The 24,666-nt window shown below is 45.4% G+C and overlaps 1 protein-coding gene across 5 annotated transcripts in view; it reads right to left on the reverse strand.

Annotated features, from left to right (window-relative positions):
* CNNM1 (cyclin and CBS domain divalent metal cation transport mediator 1) overlaps positions 1 to 24,666 on the reverse strand; it is a 60,313-nt gene that overhangs the window by 10,505 nt on the left and 25,142 nt on the right. For 2 of the 5 annotated variants that reach the window (XM_081549204.1, XM_081549177.1), the window contains exons 2-8: positions 23,858 to 24,001; positions 20,324 to 20,464; positions 17,941 to 18,110; positions 16,201 to 16,300; positions 15,801 to 15,848; positions 12,320 to 12,382; positions 4,212 to 4,375 (exon numbers count right to left, since the gene is read on the reverse strand). In XM_081549204.1, the coding sequence (XP_081405330.1) occupies positions 4,212 to 4,375; positions 12,320 to 12,382; positions 15,801 to 15,848; positions 16,201 to 16,300; positions 17,941 to 18,110; positions 20,324 to 20,464; positions 23,858 to 24,001 (830 nt within the window). The remainder of the gene's footprint in view (positions 1 to 4,211; positions 4,376 to 12,319; positions 12,383 to 15,800; positions 15,849 to 16,200; positions 16,301 to 17,940; positions 18,111 to 20,323; positions 20,465 to 23,857; positions 24,002 to 24,666) is intronic. The other 3 variants (XM_081549206.1, XM_081549188.1, XM_081549194.1) reach the window with 2 other exon arrangements.

Here is a 24,666-nt window from a genome sequence, read left to right on the forward strand (position 1 = left end):
TCCTGGAGGATGGCAACCCACTCCACTATTCTTGCTTGGATAATCCCATGTTCAGAGAAGCCTGGTGGGCTACAGTCCATAGGGTCACAAAGAGTCGGACACGACTGAAGCGACTGAACACACACACACACACACACACACACACACACACACACACACAAGCAGACACAATCACGGCTTTAATACCTTTCCCAGATACTCACTGGATATTGGATATACCTTTCTTTCTAATTTTATATTGAACTTAAATTACTCCTGGACTTAATGAACAGTTCTAGAACTTAGTCTGTTGGACAGGAAAAGCCTCTGCAGCCAGTCACAGGGAAATCACAGTGATATCACCCCTGAGCTTTCTCAAAAACTCTCTTTGTATTAAAAAAAAGGTGGGTTTGAGGAGGTGAGTAAAAGAACAACCTCAACATGGCCCTAAAAGTTCATTCAGTCAGGAGGAGAAAAATGTCATCTTAATATATTAAAAAGCAAAACAGAAAATCAAACCCTTACGTTAAACAAGAGTTTGAACTTACAGTGTTCCCTTCTGTAGAACATCCCATTGCAACTGAAGTTTTTAAGTGAGTTGAACCACAAGTTGAAAGAGATTTCTGAATAATACTTTACTTGGTTTCTAGCCTTCCCTAAACTTCTACTTCTGACATGTAGCTTTCTCAATTTCAAAATGTCTAGGTAGACAAAAGGACCATGTGCAGTGATGCCCCGCTGCTCCAACAACAGCAAGGCCCTCTGGCCTGAGATAAAGGATGACACCTCTACCTGAGAATTGACCTCGGATTCGGAGTTCTCAGCACGCCACTGGCTCACTGTCAGGAAAGAGACTTTCCTTTTACGTTCCTTGTTATTTATAGAATGTTCCATTTGTTTTTAGGAGTGGATACATGAGATATGTGAGATCAGTTGTAAGTTTTAGGAAAATCCTTACAAACTTAGTGTTGGGTATTCATCCTAACACATTCCATTTTGAGGAGTAGCCAAATCCATCTCCTAAAAGTGCTCTCCAAGCTGTGCACTCCCAGAGATGTTTCAGAAAACTCGGGGCTTATCACAGTTGCTCATTAAACGTGACGCCTCAAAATCTCCTTCACTTTTCACTTCAGATTTTCTTGACTTATGATACAAATGGTGTTATGGACTGCTTGTGTTTCCTCCAAAACTCATATGCTTAAATTCAAGGTGATGGCATGAGGAGGTAGATCCTTGGAGGTAATTTGGTCATGAGCAGGGAGCCCTCATGAATGCGATTGGTGCCCTTATAAGAATGAAGCCTGATTCCTCTGTCTCTCCCTCTCCTTCCCACCATATGAGGATACACAGAGAAGACAGCCATTTTTAAACCATTAACTGGACTCTCACCGGATACCATCTGGATTGACCAGCACCTTGAACTTGGAGATCCAGCTTCCAAGAACTGTGAGAAATAAATGTTTGTGGTCTGAGTCACCCAGTCTATGGTAATTGTTATAATGGCTAAAATGGACTAAGACAAATGGAAAGACCTGAGAAATGAACTTAACAAAAATTCCCAATGCACTTAAAACAGAATCCAGACCCTGTGTTCTGACCTAAAGATGCCAGGTAACACTGCTACCCACACTGTATTCCCAAATCATGTCAGCCTCTGTCTGCACATAATGCACCAGGCCAAATATCCTCAGACCACCAAACTCTTTCCTGCCTCTGTTATTTCTATCTTGAACGTTCTCTCCACAGCCCCTTCCATGTCCCAACAAAAAATGTCCTTTTCTCAGCCTGCTCTAATAACCATTTCTAAAGCAGCCTCCTTGCCAACTCTGCCCAGACACTGTTTATCCATGATCTGATTTATTTCCTTCAGAGCCTTCATCACTCTCCTAAATAACCTAGGTTACTGATGTGGTTACTTGTTTATCACCTTTCTTCTCCTACAAGCCTGGAAGCTCTAGAAAAGCAGGAACTTGCAATCTTGTTGACCGCAGTATCTTGTTGATGCCTAGACAGTGCTGAGCATGAGCAAGTACTCAGTAGGTACCTGTTGAGCCAACGACTCATATCATGACATTAAGTTTCTTTTCCCACAAACCACATGCCCAGTACTACCAACCACTGAGTTAGCACAGCAGAATTTCTCTCCTCCCGCTTTTTCCTACCCCACTTCTGAGGACAGCCTATAATGACAGGGCTTCAGGGCTGGAAGCAAGAGGGAGGAGAATCGTGGGCTGCAGTTTTCTGAGGTTCAACCTCATTGTCACGATAGACTACTTAAGTGTCCACAATCATACATACCATGCATACTGTTGGGTTCGTTACTAAAGCACTTTCCCCTGGCTCCATCAGCTCTGATTTCCCTGAACTTTCTCAAAGCCCAGTGACTTGAGGGCTTGGACTCTGGAGACAAACAGACTTAATCTTGCAGCCTGAAGCTTGGTTCTGCCACTTCCCAGCTATGAGACCTTATACTCCTCAAACTCCCACGTGTATGTGTGCTGAGTCGCTTCAGTTGTGTCTGACTCTTTGTGACCCCATGGACCGTAGCCTGCCTGGCTCCTCTATCTGCAGGATTTCCCAGGCAAGAATACTGGAGTGAGTTGCTATTTCCATCTCCAGGGGATTGTTCTGACCCGGGGATCCAACCGGCATCTCTTATGTCTCCTGCGTTAGCAGGTGAGTTCTTTACCACTAAGACCACTTGGGAAGCCCCCACAAGCTCCCACTTCATCTATAAAGTGGGAATGACAGAGTACCTACTTCTTAAGGTGGTTGTGGGACTAAGTGGATAAATCAGATCAAGGACTTAAAGTGCATGGCACAGAGCATGCCACCAACTGTCATTACCCCAGCTCACTCCACAGGTACAGCCCCTCCTCTGGTAACTCTCCATGGTTACTTTTATCAGCGATGTGTGTTTTAGTTCAGGGTGTCTACAGAGTCATGGAACACAGAAAGCCAGTCAGCACACACCACCCTCAAATTATCAGGGTGAGTGTTCTGAACAGAAGGAAAGGACCTTCTCCCACCTTTGTGATTCAGTACACCATCATCTGGCCGGCAACCAGGACGACAGTCACCAAGTGAGCACATTGGGTGTTCAGTTGGACTCAGGTAAATGGGTTCCCTTCTGATCTCAGGCCAAGTGTGTAATAATTTGTGGAATGCTAGCAAACAAAACCAACAAAATAAAACCTATCAAAGCAAGAGAAAGGAGGAAATCTTAAAAGATGTTTGTCTAATATCAAACTCAATGAGGGGTATGAAGAAACAACTTTCCTTAATTACAAGGTGGTTAGCATTGCTGCCACTCTCAAACTTGCAAAGTGATTCTCTTCAAATAGCTCAGTGACAGGGCAAGGGGATATGATAATTACCACAAAGATTTTCAGCTAACATAACAGGCTGCATTGTGTTTCAGATTTCTAGGTAATAATATGTGAAACCTTATACATATGTAAGATCATAGCTGGGCTTCCCAGGTGGCTCAGTGGTAAAGAATCTGCCTGCCAATTCAGAAGACGCAGGAGACGAGGGTTCGATCCTTGGGTCAGGAAGATCCCCTGAAGGAGGAAATGGCAACCCACTCCAGTATTCTTGCCTGGGAATCCCCACAGAAAGAAGAGTCTGGTGGACTAGAGTCTGTGGGGTCACAAAGAGTTGAACACCACTGAGCATGCATGGAGGCAGCTGGGAAGCCACTATACACTATACGCTACTATATTGTTGTTGTTGTTTAGTTGCTAAGTTGTGTCCAACTCTTTCGTGACCCTATGGACTGTAGCCTGCCAGGCTCCTCTGTCCATGGGATTTCCCAGACAAGAATATTGGAGTGGGTTGCCATTTCCTTCTCCATGGATGTGCTACTATATGCTTGGTTTATTAATCTCCTGCAAATTTATATCGAATAAACCAAATCAACCTTGTGCAAATGATGGGGCAACTAAAGGAAACAGTCCTGCTGGCAACTTCTCTCAGGCAAGCTAATTCCCTATCGCTTCCTGCCTCAGTTTCTCCACATGAAAAATGGGGAGATAGTTATGAACAACCAGGGTTCAAATGAACAAAGGAACGATAATGGTGACAAATAACGAACAGAATAAAACTGACTGAAACCAGACAGAAACCAGCCTTTAGAAAGCCTAGGTACAGTGGTCACGCCACATTCTCTTGGAATGGGGGAACAGGAGGCTGCAGACTGGGGGTGAGGGGAAGGCCCTCTGCGGAGTTACCTTCACGAACTGCACGTCGCTGAGGATGTGGACCGAGTAGTCAGGTGTGTAGAGGTTGTTGCTGCTGCTGCACAGCTGGGTGTTGCTCCCCCCAAAGTCGCTGCGCTCGCGGTTTGGAGACTCTGAGCGGTTCAACCCACTGCAGCGGGAAGGGGACCGGTTTACTGCAGACGATGACAGAGGAGATGGGGGGGGAAGGCAAGGAGGGTGGGGTGGGGAGGCAGTAGGGGGAAGAGAAGGAGGGAGAGAGAGGAAGGGGTGTTGTTTACTGAGGTCCCGAAGGACAAGGACATTTAGGTGATAGCAAGATGAGGCCCTCACCTCTCCCCTCAGAGCCCAGGAAATGCCCTGCTGCTCCATTTTTGAGGAGCAAATTCAGACCTCCGGGCTCCACTTGGCTCAGGCTCCTTCCCTCCCCACGACCTCTACCAGCGAGGAGCTGGGTGGTCTGCTGCCTTTCTCGTTCAGGGGTAAGGAAGAGCAGGAGATGAGGACCCTGCTGTGAATGTGGGTGGCTATCCCAGACCGTGAGACCCTTTACCAAGGTGAGTTATTTTATATAAACTCCATTCACAAACCTTCTTTTAGAAAGGCTGAAGCCTTAGGTTTGCCCTAAAAGCCACCTGGCAAGCACAGATAACTAGCCCTCACTGTGGTGAGGCATTTCAGAGGGAATGTCAGGCCTGCCCCCAAACTGGCAGGCAGGGACCAGTGCAGGCCCACAAACCATACGGATAGCTATTTAAATCACATTAATAAACTGTTAAAATATGCTCTGTACTTCTCCTTGACAAATATACTGTCTTAACAACCTAGTAGGCCAGGTCAGGCTCCTTAGAGTTTTGTGCCAGAAAATAGGCTATAGGGGGAGACCCTGCCCTGCCCTAGGGCTTCCTGGCCTGGTCTCCTAGAGCTGTCTGGGTGGAAAACTCAGGATTCTTGTATCTGAAATATGGTCTAGAGGGAAAAACACAGCTCTGGGTGGTACATCCCTTTGGCTCTGTGAACTACTCACCCCACAGAGAGGAGGTGGAGCTGGGGAGGGCCAAAGCGGGGCCCCCTCCAGGGTGGGTCTCAGGCAGGGCTCTCTCTAGGCTCACACGCCAGAGGCTGGAACAATGCTCCAGGCCTTCTGTCAAAGGCCTCCTGAATATTCCAAGTCAGTCTCTTTTTCCATTTTCAAGAACAATTTCTTGGGAAAGTTCATTTATGACCGTATCACTTGGTTTCAAAATGGACTGGGAACTTCCCTCCCAGGATCAACAGAAGAGAGGTTCCTGAGATGACCCTAGCATTATCTCCACCTCAGAATAACCCTGAGTGAAACTGCAAAGCCCTTTCCACCGCTCTGCATCCCTCTGACACCACTCTGCATTTCTTCCCAAGAAAGAGAAGTGGGAAGCTGTGACCTCTCCTAACACAGTCAGTTCAGGGGCGCCAATGAAGAGCCTGATTCTTTAGAGATTAGGCTCTTCAGTTCCTTCAGGGAAGAACCTTAGGAATTTAATTCTGTTTCTTAAGATAATGCTGCCATCAATCAAAATGATTAGCATCTCTTTGGAGTGACTTCCGGAGGTCTGACAGTCTGTTTAGCTGTCAAGCTGTTACTGTTGTCTGGCAAACCATGTAGCAGAAAGATTAAAATGACAACATGTTGAATCATTTTCTCATTAGAGCCAGAATAATCACTGCCTTGATCAGATTATAGAATTAAGGGTTCTACTTCCAGTCTTTCCCTTCTCAGTTAAGTATCATCCACATATACACCGTTACTTAAACCAGAAACCTGGGAGTCTCCTGCGACTCCTGCCAATCCATCAGCCCCACATCAGGTCTCCATTTCTGACGTAATAAACTCTGTCTCCGCTCAAGTCCCAGTTACCATCACTCTCGCCTTGACCACAGTCTGGTCTTCCCATTTATAATCTCATAATCTGTTCTCACCTCACCTATCAAAAGCGCATTTTCAAAACACAAATCAGGGGACTTCCCTGGTGGTCCAGTGGTTAAGAATCTACCTTGCAATGTAAAGGACACAGGTCAATTCCTGGTGGGGGAACTACCAACTAAGACCGCATGCCACAGCTAGAGAGTCCGTGCGCTGCCACGAAAGATCCTGAGTGCTACAACTAAGACCTGATGCAGCCAAATAAATAAATAAATATTAAAAACAAACAGAAAAACATACAAATCAACTTCCAGTTGAATCTAGGCCCCCCATGACTTGACCTTAAGCCATAAACCCCCCATGACTTGACCCCTGCTTTCCCATCTGATCGCCTCCTGGGGCTCCCTTCCCACCATGCTTGTTCTGCTCTAGCCTACTGGCCCCCCTTGGGGATTCTCAATCATGTAAACCCCCCCCACCTCAGTAGATACCATTTCCCCTGCTCCCCTCCCCCTCATTTTACCCTCGTGCCCCCTTTGCTCCCCTCATTTTAGCCCCCCAATCCCTGCACTCACTTTCCAGTCACTAGGTCTCAACTGAACTATCACCTTCTCTGAAGACCTGGTCTGGCCACCCTAAGAATATTCCCCCTAGTTTCCTCTATCACTGTCCCCTGTTCCTCCCTTTAAAGCACTTTTCACAAGTTTTAGTTAATTACATGTTTGTATTCTGTCGTAACGTCTGCTCAGTTCAATGCTAAATTCCATGAGGGCAGAGACCTTGTCTTTTCTGGTCATCCAGTACTACATTCTACTCTGGCCCAGAGTAGGCGCTCATTAAAGAAGGATGGAATGAACAAGTCAGCACCTAACAGTCCCTGAAGGAGTTTTTATTTAGAATCTAAATTTTGTTTTTAAAAAGGTTTCAGAGCTTTCAGTCACTCTGGAATCAGAAGGCCTTTTCCCGCAACCTAAGTCATTCCAGGTAGACTGACTTCTTGAAGTGAAGGGTGGGCAGAAGGACACTCCAGAAATGCACTGTCAAGGCCCCATGACTCGAGGAAGAGGCCTCAGGGAACATCAGGACCTTCTGTTTGTCTGTCTATTTAATAAGAGCATGTGAAACCAGGAGTCCTGGAGTCCTACTTACCCACCGGGTGACACCGGAGTGACCAGGGACTGAGAAGGACAGTGATAGTGACGTGGAGAACAGAATAAAGCACCAAAGTGACTGTAAAGAGCAGCAGTACTGGGCAGAAAAAGACCCATTTCACATTTGGCCCTGGTCCCTTGAAATAAATGCACAAGGTCTGGCTTGCCTAGACCCACTGTGGCTGTTCTGAGGTGGTGGCTGACTAAGTCAGTTGGCAGTGCTTCCTCAGGTCTGCTTGTCACGGAAGAGGGGGCAGGCAGTCCTGCCGGAGTGTGGCTTCCTTGGTGGGAGAAGAGTCTGGAAAACCACACCTTGATCTGGTAGGTTTTGTCCTCAACTCAGTTTGGAACAAAGACAGTGGGTGTGAGCAGGGCTTTGTGGCTTCAGTTACCCTGAGAAATAACCACTGCTCCTTGATAATCCTCCACTTTGCCTGGTGGGACCTGTGCCCCACAGCCCCACACCTCTGTTCTACATTCTCATCCCTTAGGTCATCATTCAAGACAGCTTCAGCGAGGCTGATAGGGAAATATATCGTGCCTACTAATCAACTTCTGCTTACTTACAAGCTATGACAAACCTAGACAGTGTATTAAAGAGCAGAGATACTACTTTGCTGACAAAGGTCTGTCTGGTCAAAGCTATGGTTTTTCCAGTAGTCATGTATGGATGTGAGAGTTGGACCATAAAGAAGTCTGAGCCTGAAAAATTGATGCTTTTGAACTGTGGTATTGGAGAAGACTTTTGAGAGTCCCGTGGACTGCAAGGAGATCAAACCAGTCCATCCTAAAGGAAATCAGTCCTGAATATTCATTGGAAGGACTGATGCTGAAGCTGAAACTTCAATACTTTGGCCATCTGATGCCAAGAACTGACCCATTGGGAAAGACCCTGATGCTGGGAAAGATTGAAGGTAGGAGGAGAAGGGGACAACAGAGGATGAGATGGTTGGATGGCATCACCGACTCAGACATGAGTTTCAGCAAGCTCCGGGAGTTGGTGATGGACAGGGAAGCCTGGTGTGCTGCAGTCCAAGGGGTTGCAAAGAGTTGGACATGACTGAGCAACTGAACTGAACAGAATTAACTTCTGCCTGAATCACTTCCACTTGCTGTTGAAAACAGAGGAAACAGTTTCATCCCTGTTCTTCCCGAAGCTCTCATGTTCACTGGCCCCCAGTATGGGCATGTCACCCTGCTGTCACATATAGGCCCACATGTCAAACACAAGCAACATCACTGTTGTGCTGGGAGGAAAAACATGTTTCTTTTATTTTTAAGTAAAGACAATGCTATTGAAGGTTTATTCATAATATCCCAAAGGATTCCCAACACCAAAAGATGCAACTGTCTTACAAAGGTCGGGTATATAAAAGCCATCTTTAAAATGAAAAAGGAATCTTCATTTCATGACAAAGAAAGTCCCAGCTCATCCGACTGTTGTGCAAGATCAATGATTTTGTGTCCCAGAGCCTGACATTCCTCAATAGGTAGGATGCTGATGACTCGGCATTTTGGTAATTGTGCACATACACTCAGAAGTTTTTGAGCAAGGGAAATGGAAATGCTTTTAATAAAAAAAAAGAGAAGAAATCAGTAACAGACGAGTGTCCCAGCAGCATGGCAAACTAGTTCAAGTTGTATAATTCCCCTTGGCATTTTCTAAGAGCACAGAGACACAGCTTGGGGGAGTGAAGAGAGAAGAAAAATTCTACGCACAGGCCAAAGAGGTCTAAGAGGCGACGGATTGGGCAGTGATGCATGAAACTGACCACAGGATCCCTCAACAAGGCGCAGGCCAAGCTGTTGACATCTCCCTCGCCCATCTTGCTCTTATATCATGCTCTTAATTTGGGTGGAGAAGTGTGGCGAGCTCATTCCTGAAGACTTCATGTGGTTAGTTTGTAAGATACATCTGTCCTGTTACTGAGGTTGGGTGGAGAAGACATAGGGGTAAAATTGGGTTGCAGTGAGAGAAGGGGTGGAAGAGGATTTTAAACTGCAGTCAGGGCTGGATGGAATCTCCCCTCATTCTGCACGGATAGGCAGGGGCCCTGAAAACCTAGACACACCTCTGGGACTCTTGCTTTACTCGTGACACCTATGCCCAGAGCTTTCACAACTCTATATCCCAAGAACAGGAGCCACACACAGAAGAACACCTCATTCTCCTTTTCAGTCTGGGGATGTGAGAAGAGGTAGGGTTCAGCAGCTGCCTGCTTACATCTTCCCGAGCTTCACTGAGGGACAGGGAGGAACAGCCCAATTTGGTCACCGCCACGGGCCATCTGTGTTTTCTAAACTGGATGGGGGAATTTAATTAAGAGTACAAACTAGGATTATTAAAATTCATCATTCTGGGGTACTATTCAACATCAGACAACCAAATGCCAAAAGCTCTTTGTCAAAGCTACAATGTGAACTCTGCAAATCAGCCCAAGTTAGGAGCCCAGATGAACTCGCTCACGTTACATGGAGCTTTAATGGTTCCCAAATGTTTACTACGCAAGAGCCGACCCAAAGGAATATTTCCACTTACCACATTTCACAAAGTAAAAAGATTATTTTTAGGTACTCCCTTTATATTCCGGGAAAAAAAACTATCCTCACTGATCTCAAAGTGCATTACAAATGCAACTGGGCATTGAAACAGGACCCTTGCTTGCCGCATCTCTCTTGCTTTTGTTCTTTCATGGATTCAGAAGGACTGTCTTGGGGAACTTGAAATCATCTCTACCATCAGGAGAAGAAAAAAGGAACGAATCCGGGGAGAGGGAATGATAACTGTAGTGGGGCTGTGTACTCTCAGTGGTTTTATTTTTAAATGAAAACACCTGCAAATCTGGCTAATCACAGCATACTCTGGAGGTAATCCACACACACTCTGCTCTCCTTATTTCACACTAAGGCTCAACTAGAAGGAAACTACCTATGAGTAATAGTGGCAATATTTGGAGTAGGGACCGCCAGCTTCAATCCAAGGTGAGCACCATAGTTCATTAGCACAGCTGCTTTCAAAATGCAAACAAGTCACAGCCCTCTAGAGGGCACAACAGGCCCGCATTCAGAAACGCAGTAAGGTCCCAGGCAATAGAACAGGGCCTGAGGGAGTTGGATTCTGGTCCGCAGCCCTCTGCGTCCTAACTACACTTCTGACACTGACCCATCGGCTTAATTTCTTAGAGTAGTTTCCTTACCTATTGTTGCCAGCAAACAATTTCTGCCCATCTCCTAAGGTGGTTGTGGGGATTTAAAAAAATAACCAGGTCTTTTAAAACTTAAAAGCCCTCTTAATTTCCAGGGACTCCCCTGGAGGTCCAATGGTAAGGACTCTGTGCTTCCACTGCAGGGGGCCTGAGTTTCATCCCTGGTGGGGGAACTAAGATCCCACCGCCTGCCATGTGGTGTGACCAAAAAAAAAAGGATGAGAGTAAGACATAATATATGTAAATTAATGTATCTGGATAATAAATCAAGTGTGGGGCCAGAATGTGCCCAGAACTGCTTTCTGTAAATCCAGTGACTGAGGCTTCTTCTTCTGCTGATACGGAACAGAAGCAAGAAGGACTGGAAATACTAAATTATAGGATTATACTGATGAACTAGAACTACCTTTCTTTTAAGTAGGAAGTTATTGTTAACGAGGTTGTCTGATGAGCTGAGGGTTAATTTTTAAAAACTATATTCCTGCTCTCATGCTTTCATTCTTCTTCTTTTTTGATGCTTTGATCTTTTTAGTTGAAAATCTTTTAAAAATGTGCATCTTCCCTTTCTGCTGAAACCAAAGAGCATATTATTCATTCACCAAGACTCCCCACGTGGGAAGGATCTTGAAGGTCCATGATGTGGTCGTTTCTAATTTTGCTGACATGTGGGAGTGACCACTCAGCTGGTGAGGGCACCAGATTGGCATCTCCAATGGGCCATTCTCCTGTAGTCATCATAAAGGCATGAGCTCCCACCAAGTGAGAAAAAAAATTTATTTCTTGGTGGAAAATCACTATGAAGTAAGAGAGAAAACTGATGAAATTGGAGAAGGTGGTTAATTTTTCTTATACAGATAAACATGGGAACCAGATGGTTTTTGATGGAAAACTGTGATTTGTGTGAAAGTAGAAGTCAACATAAGTAGTTCTGAAGTTGCAAATTTAGGGGTTTGAGGTCTCAGCCTATTTGAATGTTGAGAATCTACTATGTACACAGTGAAATACAACTGATTTCTTGATGATGAGGCTATGGTGGGGCCTCAGAATCACTACCTAGCATTGGAATAAGGAAGACAGGTGTAGAGGGTGTGGGAAATTGGATTGTGTTTTAACCTCAGGGTAACTTAAATAAATCCTTAGTTTGGTCATTATTTGCTCCATGAAACTAAGAAATCAACTTCTAGGGATGAAAAAAAAAACACAAGCTCTTAACTGATTGTTCAGATTTATTACATTCTACTCCATCTTTGAGTTATGGTATGGAGCTGCTTTACCCGATTAAAAAGAAATTGGTAACTTTTCATTAACAGGAGAGGTTAAACCTAATGAAAAGTTGTTCTGAAGTTTTTAATATAGCATCCTTTGTGTGAGCAGAGCCAGAGAGATTATGGTCACTACATAGTAACATTTCTAGGAAGATGAGGTGGGGTTAGTGGTTAACTGAGGTCAGAGACCACATAGAAGAAAAGACAGAGGAAAAATGGAAATAAAGCATAGCGTTTCATTGTTTCCTTCCATTTTTCATCTGCTGCACCTCTTATCCCTCCTTTCTGCAGTCAGACAAACGATAAGGAAAAACTCACACCATCCCTCCCCAGCCCTCCCCACTTCTCACATGGATGCACACAGACATATCCCTGGGGGCTAAGTTCATAAGTGACACCACTGCACCAGCAATGCCTGGGCAGTGAGTACCAGTGAGTATTAGCAATGCATCGTGCTATACCTTCATCCTGGGCGTGTCTGTTGGGAGAGGCTAGTTTTCATGCGGGACAGTGACAGAGACCAAAGGCCTCTTGTAAACCCCATGGATCTATGGAGACCCCATGGATCTATGGAGACCGAGACCCCATGCATGTTTACCTGGGGAGCCTGCCAGAGAGTCCCCTCTGCTGAAGGCGAAGGTACGAGACACAGAGACGGGCACTAAAGAGTCAAGGATTTGTGAGTTGCGAAGGGGAAGATAAACACAAAAGGAGAGAGACAAAGAGCAAAGTGGGTGAGACAGTCTGCTCCTGGATCTTCACAATGTCCCATTTCTCTGCCAAAGGGAATCTTGCCTCTGGAAACATGGAAATCACATCTTCTCACAAAGTCACTCTCCGGAAAGAAGAAAATAAATAGATTTTGCTGAAGGTCTTCCAAAAAGATGCACAATAATCTCAGAGGGGATGAGACCCAACAGTGACAAGAACAGGCAGTGCCCCAGCAGGGAGTACACGTGGGCAGTGTTCCGTCTGAGGCGCCTTTTTGAGCCAGCACATGTGTTGGGAGCCCAGCACTGCATCCCCCCCCCCCCCCCCCCCCGGGCCCTCCTGACTGCCTTAGGGCTTCTCACCTGCGGGAAGGCTGAAAGCAAAGTGCAAGCTCCTGCTGGGAGCATCCTCAAGGAAGAGGAGGCCATCTTCTGCCTCAGACTCCTAGGAGTTCCCTCTGTGGGCACAGTGCTGGGGAGGAACTGTGCACAGCTAGACCCTTGGGACACAGGAAGGGCAGTTTCTAGCAATCTTAAAGTGAATCAACTTGATAAACTAAATCACAGTCACTTCTTAGCAAGTACAAGTGCTCCAAAGCACCTCTCTTCCTATCCCCTTTTCCTTCTCCCTCTTTCCCCACAGTCTGAAATGGTGCTGGCTATCACTTGGGGCCTGGGTGGAGTGGAGTGTGTAGTAATATTCCAGTCCTTCACTGACCTTGACCCTGATCGAGTAGTATTTCCGGGAGGGAATCTGTCTTTATTTCTCTTATCTGATCATTCCCAGAGTTCCTTCCAAGAAGCTAAATGAAGCCAGTCTGCAAGTGACAGCACACTGAAATAGGTGGCTTTGGCAGTCTTAGTTGCTGCACCCAGTGATTTGCCTGAAATTACCCAATAGTGTAAAGGGGAGAGGGGAGAGCCTTATCCTACCTGATAATCATTTACTTTGTCAAGTAATCATATTCTTTGTCAAGGAATATTTAAATGGGCCCCTAGTGTTGCAAGACACACTGGAATAAGAAACCCCATTGTCTTGAGAAGAATCCTAGTGCTTCCGGGCCACAAATTAAATATATCTCAGTCAAGCAAATAGGAGACTTGTTCTCTCCCACTTCCACACCCCTGTGGGCATCCGCTCTGGTCACGCTGAGCTCAGGCCCCATTCCTCCAGATTACCAGGCTCACTGTGGTCCTCCTGGGCTCCCTGGCAATTAGAACCAAGACAAAGGAGACAGTGCTGACTGTGTTTTCTTCACCTAGCACAGGAAAAGCAGAGGGACTGACTTACAACCTCAGACTCAACTTTGAGGCATCGGTCACAGGGCCAGTGTTCTGGCAAACTCATCATCTCATTTATCACCCTCAAGGCTGACAAAGCTCTAGATTGGCGTCAAATACAGGGCTAGTTAGGTAGACTGAAACCCTACAAGAATCCACCATCTTGTGGTTCGGCGTTAAGCTCTTTCTTGACCTACAAGTAAGGTTCTTGGACAGTGAAAGATGCTGGGTGGCTGGACCTGGGCTGAGAGGTGGAGCTGGAATAAGCAGGGGCAGGGTGTAGTGGTGGTGGTCTTTGCAGTTATCCACACCTCACTCTATTAGGTGTGGAGGGCTGGTGGGGGAGAATGGAAAATGTCTCTATATCCCTATAAGCTAATTTGATTTCTTTTTCCTCCTGAAGATGGATAAATAAAGATGCTCAGAAGTGTGGGGAGGAAAAGAGAGGTTAATATTTCTTTTTAGTTAACCAGTTTTGAAGGAGAGATTACTATTGCAGGTTTACTCTGTCTCAATGATAAAATGGATTTTGATAGAAAGAACTAGAGACAGGAAGGAAGGAGAAAACCAGATAACATTTTCTTACTACATAAAAAAATTTTTTTTAAATAAAGGAAGTCATGCAAATTAGATGGGCTTGGGACCTTTACGCAGCAATTTACCCCTAGAGTCCCCACTTCTTTTGGTCTTATGTAAAGGCCAACACATCTAGGTAACATTTTGAATCTCAGTAGTTACTCTACCTTGAGTAAGCACCAATGTGATGGCTGGTGGAGACCTCCTTTAGAAAACCAAAGTTTACTTGGTCCTGTAGACCATCCCTCTTCCATATCTTGACTTCTTGTTCTGCGAACTGATGCTTCCTTCACCAACATTAATTGAGATTTGTCGGTTTATATAACAATGTACCAGGGCTTTTTATGTTACAGCCCTCCTTCCTCATATGTGGGACCACTCCTTGGGTGTGGGCAGCTATTTCAATTTCATTTAAGCCCTCTTTTGGGACAGGATGGGAAATTACACCGTAAATTGTCTCAGTATTCCCACACAGAAATGACATCCTGAACACGATGGAGCTAAGATCTGTATTTCATTGTGCTGTTTGAACGAGTCAGGCCACTGGAATGCATAGAGGTAAATAATTGCATTCAGGTGATTCGGAGCAGGTCATTTCTTTAGTTTCTCTGTTAAAACAGTATCTACTTTTCAGGCGCCATGGACTGTGATTTCAAGCTTTGGGACCCTCTGATAAATTCCAATGTAAAGCATTATGGAAGATTTTTTTTTTTATGATGAGAAAAAACACCCGTTTGGCATTAAAATGGCCACCATAAACACTAAGAGCTGAAAGCAATGCAAAGTTCAGACTGGTGAATCAAAGACAAATCTAGAGAAATAATGCTTTCTGGATCACACTTATATTACAACAAATGCCATGCCCTCTAAACACAAGTACGATAACTGATGCAGGAAGCAGAGAGAAGGTAGAGCACAGAAAGGGCAGAGAACACCCACCAGCAGCCTGTGCCAGCCCCTGCCATCAGCATGCACGGCCAGCCTCAGACCCCTCCCCACCTGCTGAGATGTGGTCAGTGAGCAAAGAGAAGCAGATGAGCAACATACATGCCAGCCTGGTTTTTACATCCTAAGATCTTGCTGTTGCTGCTTACTAAATGCCACAGACACAATAATAGTACATTAAGGTTTGCAAGCAGAGGACAGAGGGTGAATTATCACAGCAGAGAAGAAACGGTTCAACCTCCAGCAGAGCACACAAAACCACCTGCTTGCATTCCCTGGCAGGTGACAGCAAATGGTGCCTCCCCTCACAACCTCCCTCGCTGGTCGTTCATCATTTTGCATGTGAGCAGAGAAGCAGCAGAAAACATTCTAGACTCTCAGAAACTAAGCCCCCCGTGGTCTGCGGGTACCTGGCAGAAAGCAGTGTTCCTGGCAGAGCATACAAAGAGGCTGCCAGCATTTGTGTTAGTCCCAGCCCAGGCTGAGCGTGGTCAGTCCAGGTCCCCAGACTGGGCTGAGGCAGGACCTTGGCAGGGAGGACGAGGGAGGGGTTTGAGAGATACATACGAAAGGCAGAGGATCCAGCCAGACTTCCAACCTTCCGCACATCGTTATCTAAGGACAGAAGGATGCAGTGTGTTTCAGAGGCAATTCAGAAAACACACCTTCTTAAAGGAATTCTCCCTCTTCCACCCCACCCACAGCACCAATCAACCCTGCAAAAATAGGGTAAACAGGTGGAAGTATAAAGAGTAAAATAGACGTGTCTTTTCATATTGAAAATTACCGCTATCCATCCCTAACACTGGATAATGTTACAGTTTGCCATGTACTTCCACTTCTAAAGTCCGGGAAGGTAAAAGGCTTGTCCGGGGTTCATAAAAGGAGTCATGACTTGGAACCCAGATGCATTTTCTCCACTATTCCACTGCTTCCCCAATAAGCTATGGCTTCGAAACTGGAATACCTGAGCAAGCAGTGGTCATGATGGCTGGGACACCATAGTAGGTGAAGGCTCCATTCTCGAAGCGAAGGCCTTCCTTACCAACCTCCACCTCCACTTTACCCTGGAGAAAGAAGGAAGTGTGCTAAGGGTGTGGACGAGCACTTCCAGCTCTTTTAGTGAAGATGACTCTAAGTGCTTCTGTTTGGATAATAAGTGGACCTAAAATCTTATCACAGGAGAATGTGAATTCCATCCAGATATGTTTCGGAAACAGCAGCTTTAACTTCAGGAGCCCTTGGCAGTAAAGTCCTTGCTTAGTTCATAAAGCAGTATCTAGTCATGAACATGCAAGCTTTCCTTGAAGACTCTAATGGCTCCTTCATGAGGTAGGTCCAGCTAGCTCAGGACCCCATAACCCCATAAACTGCTCCAGTGGTATAGTCTGAGACTAGACCATTTCTATTGTCTCTAGCTGAGATAAAGCCAGATTCTGTGAGAAGCTTGAGCATATGGTATGCTATTAGGGGTCTGAAACCGTGTATATGCACTGCATGGATCCATCCCAGACCCTACAAGGCCTGTACTATTTTTACCCCCAGTTTTATAGATGAATCAGTTTTGAGGCTCATAAAGATTAAATAACTGAGTCAAGGTTAGCTAACAAGTAGCAATATTGGAATTTAAAAACCAGGTCTTTCCAATTTCTGAACCTACCCTCCGCCCCTATATTTTACCCCTGCCAAGATTTATTTGAAAATGGTTATGTTTATATTAGGCATAAGACTCTACTCGCATTCCTTGTGTTATATAAACAATGTAAACACTCTTCTCAATTTCCAACAGTAAAGAATGAGACTCCATTTCTGGAGAAGAAGACATTTTAACGAGGCTATCTGGAAGGATGGGTTTGAGGCATATACCGTGTCCGAGCAGACAGGTGGCAGGGGGACTGTAACAGAGAGGTCCTTTCTAAGTCAGTGTGAATTTAACTAAGATTTTAAGACAATCATTGTATTTAGGGTTCACCAGATTCTATTGGGAAGAGATGGAGAATAGGGATGGGACTAATAGTGTAGCCAGGCTAGGACGCGGGGCTGGAACCATGCCTGACACCTATTTACAGGCCTCTCCACTTATTTACACCCCCTTACGGCAGGCGGGGGTGACTGTACTCATGTGAGTACCAGGAAGATGCTGCACCTCTCTCATTTGCTTGTTTATTCCCTCATAGTCCCCTTAAGGAGAAGATTAAGGGACTGCAGCGGTTGAAGTGTGGCAGAGAGAGTGGGCGTGTTCTATGTGCCTCCAGAGAGCAGAGCAAGGACCCGTGGGTGGAAATCAGAGATGGTGAGATTTTAGCTCGACAGAAACAAGAGCTTAAAACAAGGAGTGCCTGAAATTTGGGAGGCAGTGCACAGTTGCATTCCTGGGCATGGCCAAGCAGAGACAAGAGGTGATAGGGATTTTGTAGGACACCAGTTTAGGAAGTTCAGCAGCAGAACCCCTCTGCTAGGAGTTACCCACTGCACCCCCAACCACAAACATTGCTGACATCAGACTAAATGCCATCAAGATCCCATCACTCTGGGATACCAGCCAGTCACACGTGTCTCCTTCTGTGAATCATGGACAAACGCCCGCCCCAGCTGGCCTTGCTCCCAAGGCAGCCTTTGAACCTGGCTCGGAGGAGGCATGGGCATTCCTCTTCAGCCTGGAGAAGTCCTATCTGGCCCTTGGAGGGTCCAAGGCTTTCCCACTCACCTGCAGAAGCAGCACAAAGTAGTCCACGGGGCGGTTGCGCTGGTAGAGGTAGTGTTCCGGGGCTTTCTTGTTCTTCTCATCAAACTTCAGCTCCTGAATCACGTTGGGATGTTTCAAGAGCCGGAGCAGGATCTTCTCCGAGAGGTACAGAGACTTAAACGGCTCCACTTCTAGGGGAGAATGAAGGCAGGAAGAATCGGCAGCAGGGAGGAGTCAGGGTGGACACAATCAGAGCCATTCAAGCTCCACGCTCCACCGTGCAATTCCCTTGGGGGTGGGGTGGGGGTGTGTCTTAAGCCCAAGTGTGCATCTTCGGGCCCTCTGGGGATATGGGTCCCTGCACTGGCATCTCAGGTCACCGTTTTGACAGTGTCAATTTTGTTATTAATTTTCTTAACTTTATTTAAAGCTGCACATAGACTTAAAAAAGAAGAAAATCCTGTCATTTGTGACTGCCTGGATGAACCTGGAGGATGTTATGCTATGTGACATAAGCCAGGCACAGAAGGACAAATACTACATGATACCATTTATATGATGAATCTAAAATAGTCAAATTCATAGAAACAGAGAGTAGAATGGGCTGGGAGAAGGTGGTAATAGGGATATTAGTCAGAGGGTACAGAGTTCCAGTTATGCTAGATGAATAAATCCTAGAGATTGACTGCACAGCATATAGAGCCCAAGAACAATACTATACTGAAACTCTTGAGAGTCCCTTGGACAGCAAAAGATGCAACCAGTCCATCCTAAAGGAAATTAGTCCTGAATATTCATTGGAAGGACTGATGCTGAAGCTGAAACTCCAATACTTTGGTCACCTGGTGCGAAGAACTGACTCATTTGAAATGACCCTGATGCTGGGAAAGATTGAAGGTAGGAGGAGAAGGGGACGACAGAGGGTGAGATGGTTGGGTGGCATCACCTACATAAGCTTGAGTAAACTCTGGGAGTTGGTGATGGACAGGGAGGCCTGGCGTGCTACGGTCCATGGGGTCGCAAAGAGTCGGACAAGACTGAGCGACTGAACTGAACTGATACTTAAAATTTTGCTAAGATCTTATGTTAATACACACACACACACACACACACACACACACACACATACACACATAGTAATAACACATATAGAAGGTGGGAGGAAACTTTTAGAAGTGATGGATATGTTTATGATGATGGTTTTATGAATGTATGTGTATCTCCAAGCTCATCAAGTTGTTTACATTAAATATGTACCATTTTTTGTATGTCAACTATACTGCAATAAAGTGGTTTAAAAAGCAACTGGAGTTGAACATGGATAGGTAAGCCATGTGAACATGGCTAAAAAGGTTTTAATGTTATGATCAAATGAAATACAGAGAATTTAATCTGACTTATTTGTATGATGTATATCTGATGAGTGAAATGAAATTTCAAGTTAACAGGAACACTTAATTATTTAAGTGGAAAGTTCTCAATAAGTAGCATCATTGCATCATATTTACATATTAATAGATATTATTACATATTATAGTTGTATTATGTTATACTATACTATTATATTATGGCATATCATTATATTTACAGATACATCTGCTTTGTTCTAGGAAATCAGATACCCAGTTGACATCTGTAGTCAACACTGAAAGACTATAATAGAACTATAAAGTCAGAAGTATATTACATGTTGAAAACCCTAAAGAAGCTCCAATTTAAAATTTTCTACCTTTTAGCATCTGGAACAGTACTAGCATTCATTATGCACTCAATAAATACATGCTGGATTAATTAAATGGTGAACTTACTAATGTGTGTGATTGTTCTAGGTCAGCACATTAATTAGGCATGAATGTGAAGATTAGACAGTTCAAAGACAATTTTACCTTCTTTACAAGAAGGAGAAGTTTATCTTTGGATCCTCTCTTTTTTTTTTTTTCTCTAAAGATTCTGGGATTCACAATCCACATCTGTATTTGAAGAACTCATAGCTCACAGGCCTACATGGCCCCTGGTGAGTCTGGGCCCCAGGGCCTTTGTGGCTACATAGGACATTGCCCGTCCCTCCCAGATGAACCCTCTGGGCCACCAACCCCCACCATGAAGCAGGCAGAGGAAGGGAAAGTGCAGCGGTGGATTCCTCAGCTCTTTTCTCAAGTAGAAGAGAGAAAAGCAGAGTTGCATCATACTCACTTACCCCGAGAAGACCGGAGGCTGAAAACAAGCAAATGTAGGGTCCTGTTGCCCCTGCCCAAGGATAACCTCCTCTCCCGGAACAGCGGTTCTCAGTCCCTGCACTGGACTCACGTTACAAGGTATTAAGGATGACTGGTGCCCGGATCCCACCCTCCAGAGCTGCCTTGCATGCCTGGGGTGGAGACGCAGGAGGGCAGGGTCATCATACCTGTGGCCATGAAGCGGTGTGTGGCCAGCAGAAGCTGTGGTGAGATCTTCACCCTCATCTCCGAGTCGGAAAGCTTAAACAAGGAGAAGTCGTGCCGCTTCCTCTCCCTGTGTGGGACCCTCTGCTTTTTCCGATTGTCTGCTGTGAGGACAGGGGACAGATGGCAACTATCTCAGAGTCACTGTTGATTTTTGGAGGTTTCACCTGAGACAGGTCCTTTGGGATCATGGGGATTTCTGGAAAGTGTCAACAAGTCTCCGTATTAATTGCACTGAAGTGGTGAACAGTGGAAAAGTGGAAGGCCTGCCTGGGGCTCCCGAGTTCAGGCTTCTAGGGCTGGCTCCCCTGCTTATGAGCTGTGCAGCATCTCCAAGCATCACAGTACTTGTGTGCTTTAATTTATACAATAAAGTTAGTGATTAATCATAACTCTTCTGCTCATAAGTTTAGTGCCTGAATGCTTAGTCACTCCATCATGTCCGACTGTATTCAACCCCAGGGACTGTAGCCCACCAGGTTCTTCTGTCCATGGGATTCTCCAGGCAAGAATACTGGAGTGGGTAGCCATTCCCTTCTTCAGGGGTCTTTGCAACTCAGGGATAGAACTCAAGTCTCCTGCACTGTAGGCAGATTCTTTACCATCTGAGCCACCAGGGAAGCCCCGTAAGGTTAATGATTAATCACAATTTTTCTGCTCATCTCAAGTAGTTATTATGAGACTCCCATCAGAGTCTATCTGTGAAATGCTTACAAATAACTGTATGCTTACAAAAAGGCCTTCACACATGAGGGACTTGTGTTATTAGCATCAAGGACTATGGCAGGGCCTGGGGGGTTTCTGCCTTGGCCATACTCCTGTCCCCAGAGCTGGACTCATCTGGTCTCTTCCCACTGATTTAAACCATGCTCTGAGCGGTACTGAGGGATGCCACTCAAAGGAGGAGGGGGGTGGCCACTCCCTCTTTCCACTCACAAATCTCTTGCTTCAACCCTGGCCCCTCCACTGGGAGAGAATTGGGGGAAATAAAGGAAAAAAGGAGAAAAAACGCAACTAGCTCTATAATCCATAAAGGTGAGTTCTCTGGGTGGGGGCCTCAGGCAGGACTATTGTGATTATTGATTGAAAAAAATCTCTGCTTTTTCCAATTTTTCAGGGGGTGACTTCCCTGGTGGTCCAGTGGCTAAGACTCCATGCTCCCAAGGCAGGGGGCCTGGGTTTGACCCCTGGTCAGGGATCTAAGATACCACATGCCACAACGAAGTGTTTGTATATTGCAACTAAAACGATCCTGAGTGCTGCAACTAAGAGCTGACACAGCCAAATAAATCAATAAAAACCTGTTTGGGGGTAAAGGGTAGGTTTTCTTTGGTCATATGTCTTTTGCTTTCCCTTAGTACTGAGTAAAATATTGAAATTTTAGCCTATCTTAACCTGTGCTAGGGGTGCAGAGAAGCAGATTAGGGTTTTCTTTAAAGTTGGCCTGGAGCAAAATAGGGGTGCAGGGAACTCTCAGTGCAGGCTGAACAGACACAACGGAAATGAAAGGGAGGGAACTCCAGGGGATGGGCTCCCTGGGACTTCCCCCCTCCTTCTGATTTCGCTCTGCCACATGACTGAGTTCCCTTCTAGAAGGAAGAAAGTGCCCTCTTCCACACTGCTCTCTTGTGGGCCTGCCTTGGACTCCTGGCCCTGGCTTTAAGGCTCCTTATGTCTGGTTGCCACAAATAGAGAGATCCCACAGTGAGATCCAGGCCCAGCTGTCCTGGGGGTCAGGATCTGGGGAGAAGCAACACAGTAGTCCTGGCTCCTCAGCCTTCTCACCGTTCTTAAGGATTCACGCTTATTTATAAGAGTGGGAAAATCATAACCCTCTCTTTTAGAGAGAGGATGGTTTAGCAAGAGAGCAGCAAAGATATCTATCAGACCATTCTTTTCCATTACTAGTAAGTAACCTTCTGATTTACATGACGTGTTTGTCTAAATATTCCCTCTCTCTCCTCCATCAGAATGCTACTAAATAGTTCATCACTGGAGAATCAGTTTCCTCTGATCTCCCTCTTATTCCTTCTATTTTATTTTATTTATTTTTAAAATACTTTTTTTTTTGATATGAACCATTTTTAAAGTCTTTATTGAATTTGTTACAATATTGCTTCTGTTTTATGTTTTGGCTTTTTTGGCCATGCAGCATTTGGGGTCTTAACTCTCCAAGCAAGGATTGAACCCATACCACCTATGTTGGAAGATGAAGTCTTAACCACTGGACTGTCAGGGAAGTCCCCATTCCTTCTATTTTAATAGTGAGTATTGGAATGAAACAAAGCCCTGGGAAGAGCTTACTCACTTAGACTGTTGTCACTACTATTAACATCAGTCACTAACACTTCAGTGTGAATGTTTTCACCAATATATCTATTGAGACACTTGGGATTTCTAAATCCAGAGCAGAGTGATGGTCAGAGGCGGAGAAGGTGGAAAGGATTGGGGGATGGAGAGATCAACTCCTATTTTAAGGAGATGAGTCGGGCCAGGGCTCCACTGCAACAGCAGACACTGTGATGCTCCTGCTATGTTTCATCAAGGCTTGGCCCACCTTGGTCTGATCTCTTCTCACCCCAAAGGGAAGCACTCTTTCTGCACCACTCACTGGCTTTAGAGTCTTGAAGTTTTTTCTACTAGGACCTTGTCTCTAAACAGTTGCCTCCAGCAAACTAAGAACACAGATCTGGAATGGGTTCTCTGAGGGGAGGATGGGGACTGCTGTCCCAGTTGATGAAATTGGGAGAAGGGGACATGTACTGGCCTAGGGACTCCCATGGATTTGATAACATTCCCATTGTCAAAGAAAGCAGGCCTTTGTAATGTTTGTGAGCAAAGCTTTGATAAGTCTCAGTAACGAAAACAGTCACTATCGCAAGAAGGAACCTGTGTTGTTCCTGAGGGGGAGTGGGGAGGAGGGTGAGACTAGAAAGGAGGGAGCAAAGCCCAGAGCCAGGGGTGGAAAGGGAGGAGGAGGAAACCAGGCAGCAGGGTTGAAAACACACGGGACAAGGGCAGTGTCTAAAAGGATGACTTAGGTCTGGCTTAGGTTGTGCTGGGTGATGTCATGAGTTGCCACAGCACGCTGATGTTTCTGTGAGTGAATCATGAGTGGAACCCCCGAGGATGCTGAGGTCTGTGTCCAGGTGGACAAAGAGATAAACCAGGAACAACACAGGGGACAGAAACAAGGGCAGAGAGGTCATCCGAGGTGCACTTTATTTCCTTCATCCAAAGGCCAGGAGGTCTCCTTTTCATAGTCTTGGCTCTGTTCCTGAAGGTTCTCTCTTGATAAACATTTAGCTAGCACAGTCTCAGTGACTCAGCGGTGGTTCAAGCTGGGGCATCTTGCCATGCCAGCCCCTGGCAGGAGAGGGCTGACACACAGCAACACCTGGGGCTTGTCCTGACCCCGTTTCACCCTGTCCATTAAATTAAGCCAGCTCTGAGAACCTCAGAGGAAAATATGATGGCCTGGGACAAGAGCCACTTACTGTAGAGGTCAGTTTCATCCAGGATCTCCGACTTGATGATCTCCTCTATGATGTCCTCCAGTGTGACGATGCCCATCACCTCATAGAAGGGGTCCCCTTCTCCCTCGTTATTCACCCGCTGGACAATGGCCAGGTGAGACTTTCCTAGAGACAAAAGAAGTCACAGTTAAGCATCTGGGATATTTTCAGAGAATGTTCCTTGTGAGAAAATGGTACTGAATTGCTCTCTGACCAGTCTTCGGACTGAACCACTGAACCCATTCCAGGATCTCTTTAAAATATGAAGTTTGTGTACAATCTCTTATAAATGCAAACTTTATACTTTTACATCACTGTATCTTTTTAAGAAAGTTATTTGGACTTCCCTGGTAGTCCAATGATTTAGAATTTGTGTGCCAATACAGGGCATATGGGTTTGATCCATGGTCTGGGAAGATTCCACATGTCTCAGAACAACTAAGCCTGTGTGCCACAACTACTGAGCCTGTGCTCTAGAGCCCACGTGTCACATCTAGAGAAAGCCCATGTGTGGGAACAAAGATCCAGTACAGCCACAAATAAATAAATAAAAAGAAAGTTACCTGATATATACAATGCCATTTAAATGTTTTTTTTTCTGTAACTTTCCTATATTAAGAAGTATATCTAAGCTGAAGGAGGATGAATAATCTAATTGAGAGAATTAGAATTTGGAGTTAGAAGAAGTAGGTTAGAAGCTTGCAAGCCTCCCCGCCCCCATCCCTAACTATCTTAGTGACTATCTGTGCAACTCACCCTGGACAAACCAGTACATTAAACCTGTACTGAAT

Source organism: Giraffa tippelskirchi, chromosome 2 (assembly GCF_054371585.1).
Source record: "Giraffa tippelskirchi isolate mGirTip1 chromosome 2, T2T-mGirTip1v1.2.pri, whole genome shotgun sequence".
Classification (NCBI taxonomy): domain Eukaryota; kingdom Metazoa; phylum Chordata; class Mammalia; order Artiodactyla; family Giraffidae; genus Giraffa; species Giraffa tippelskirchi.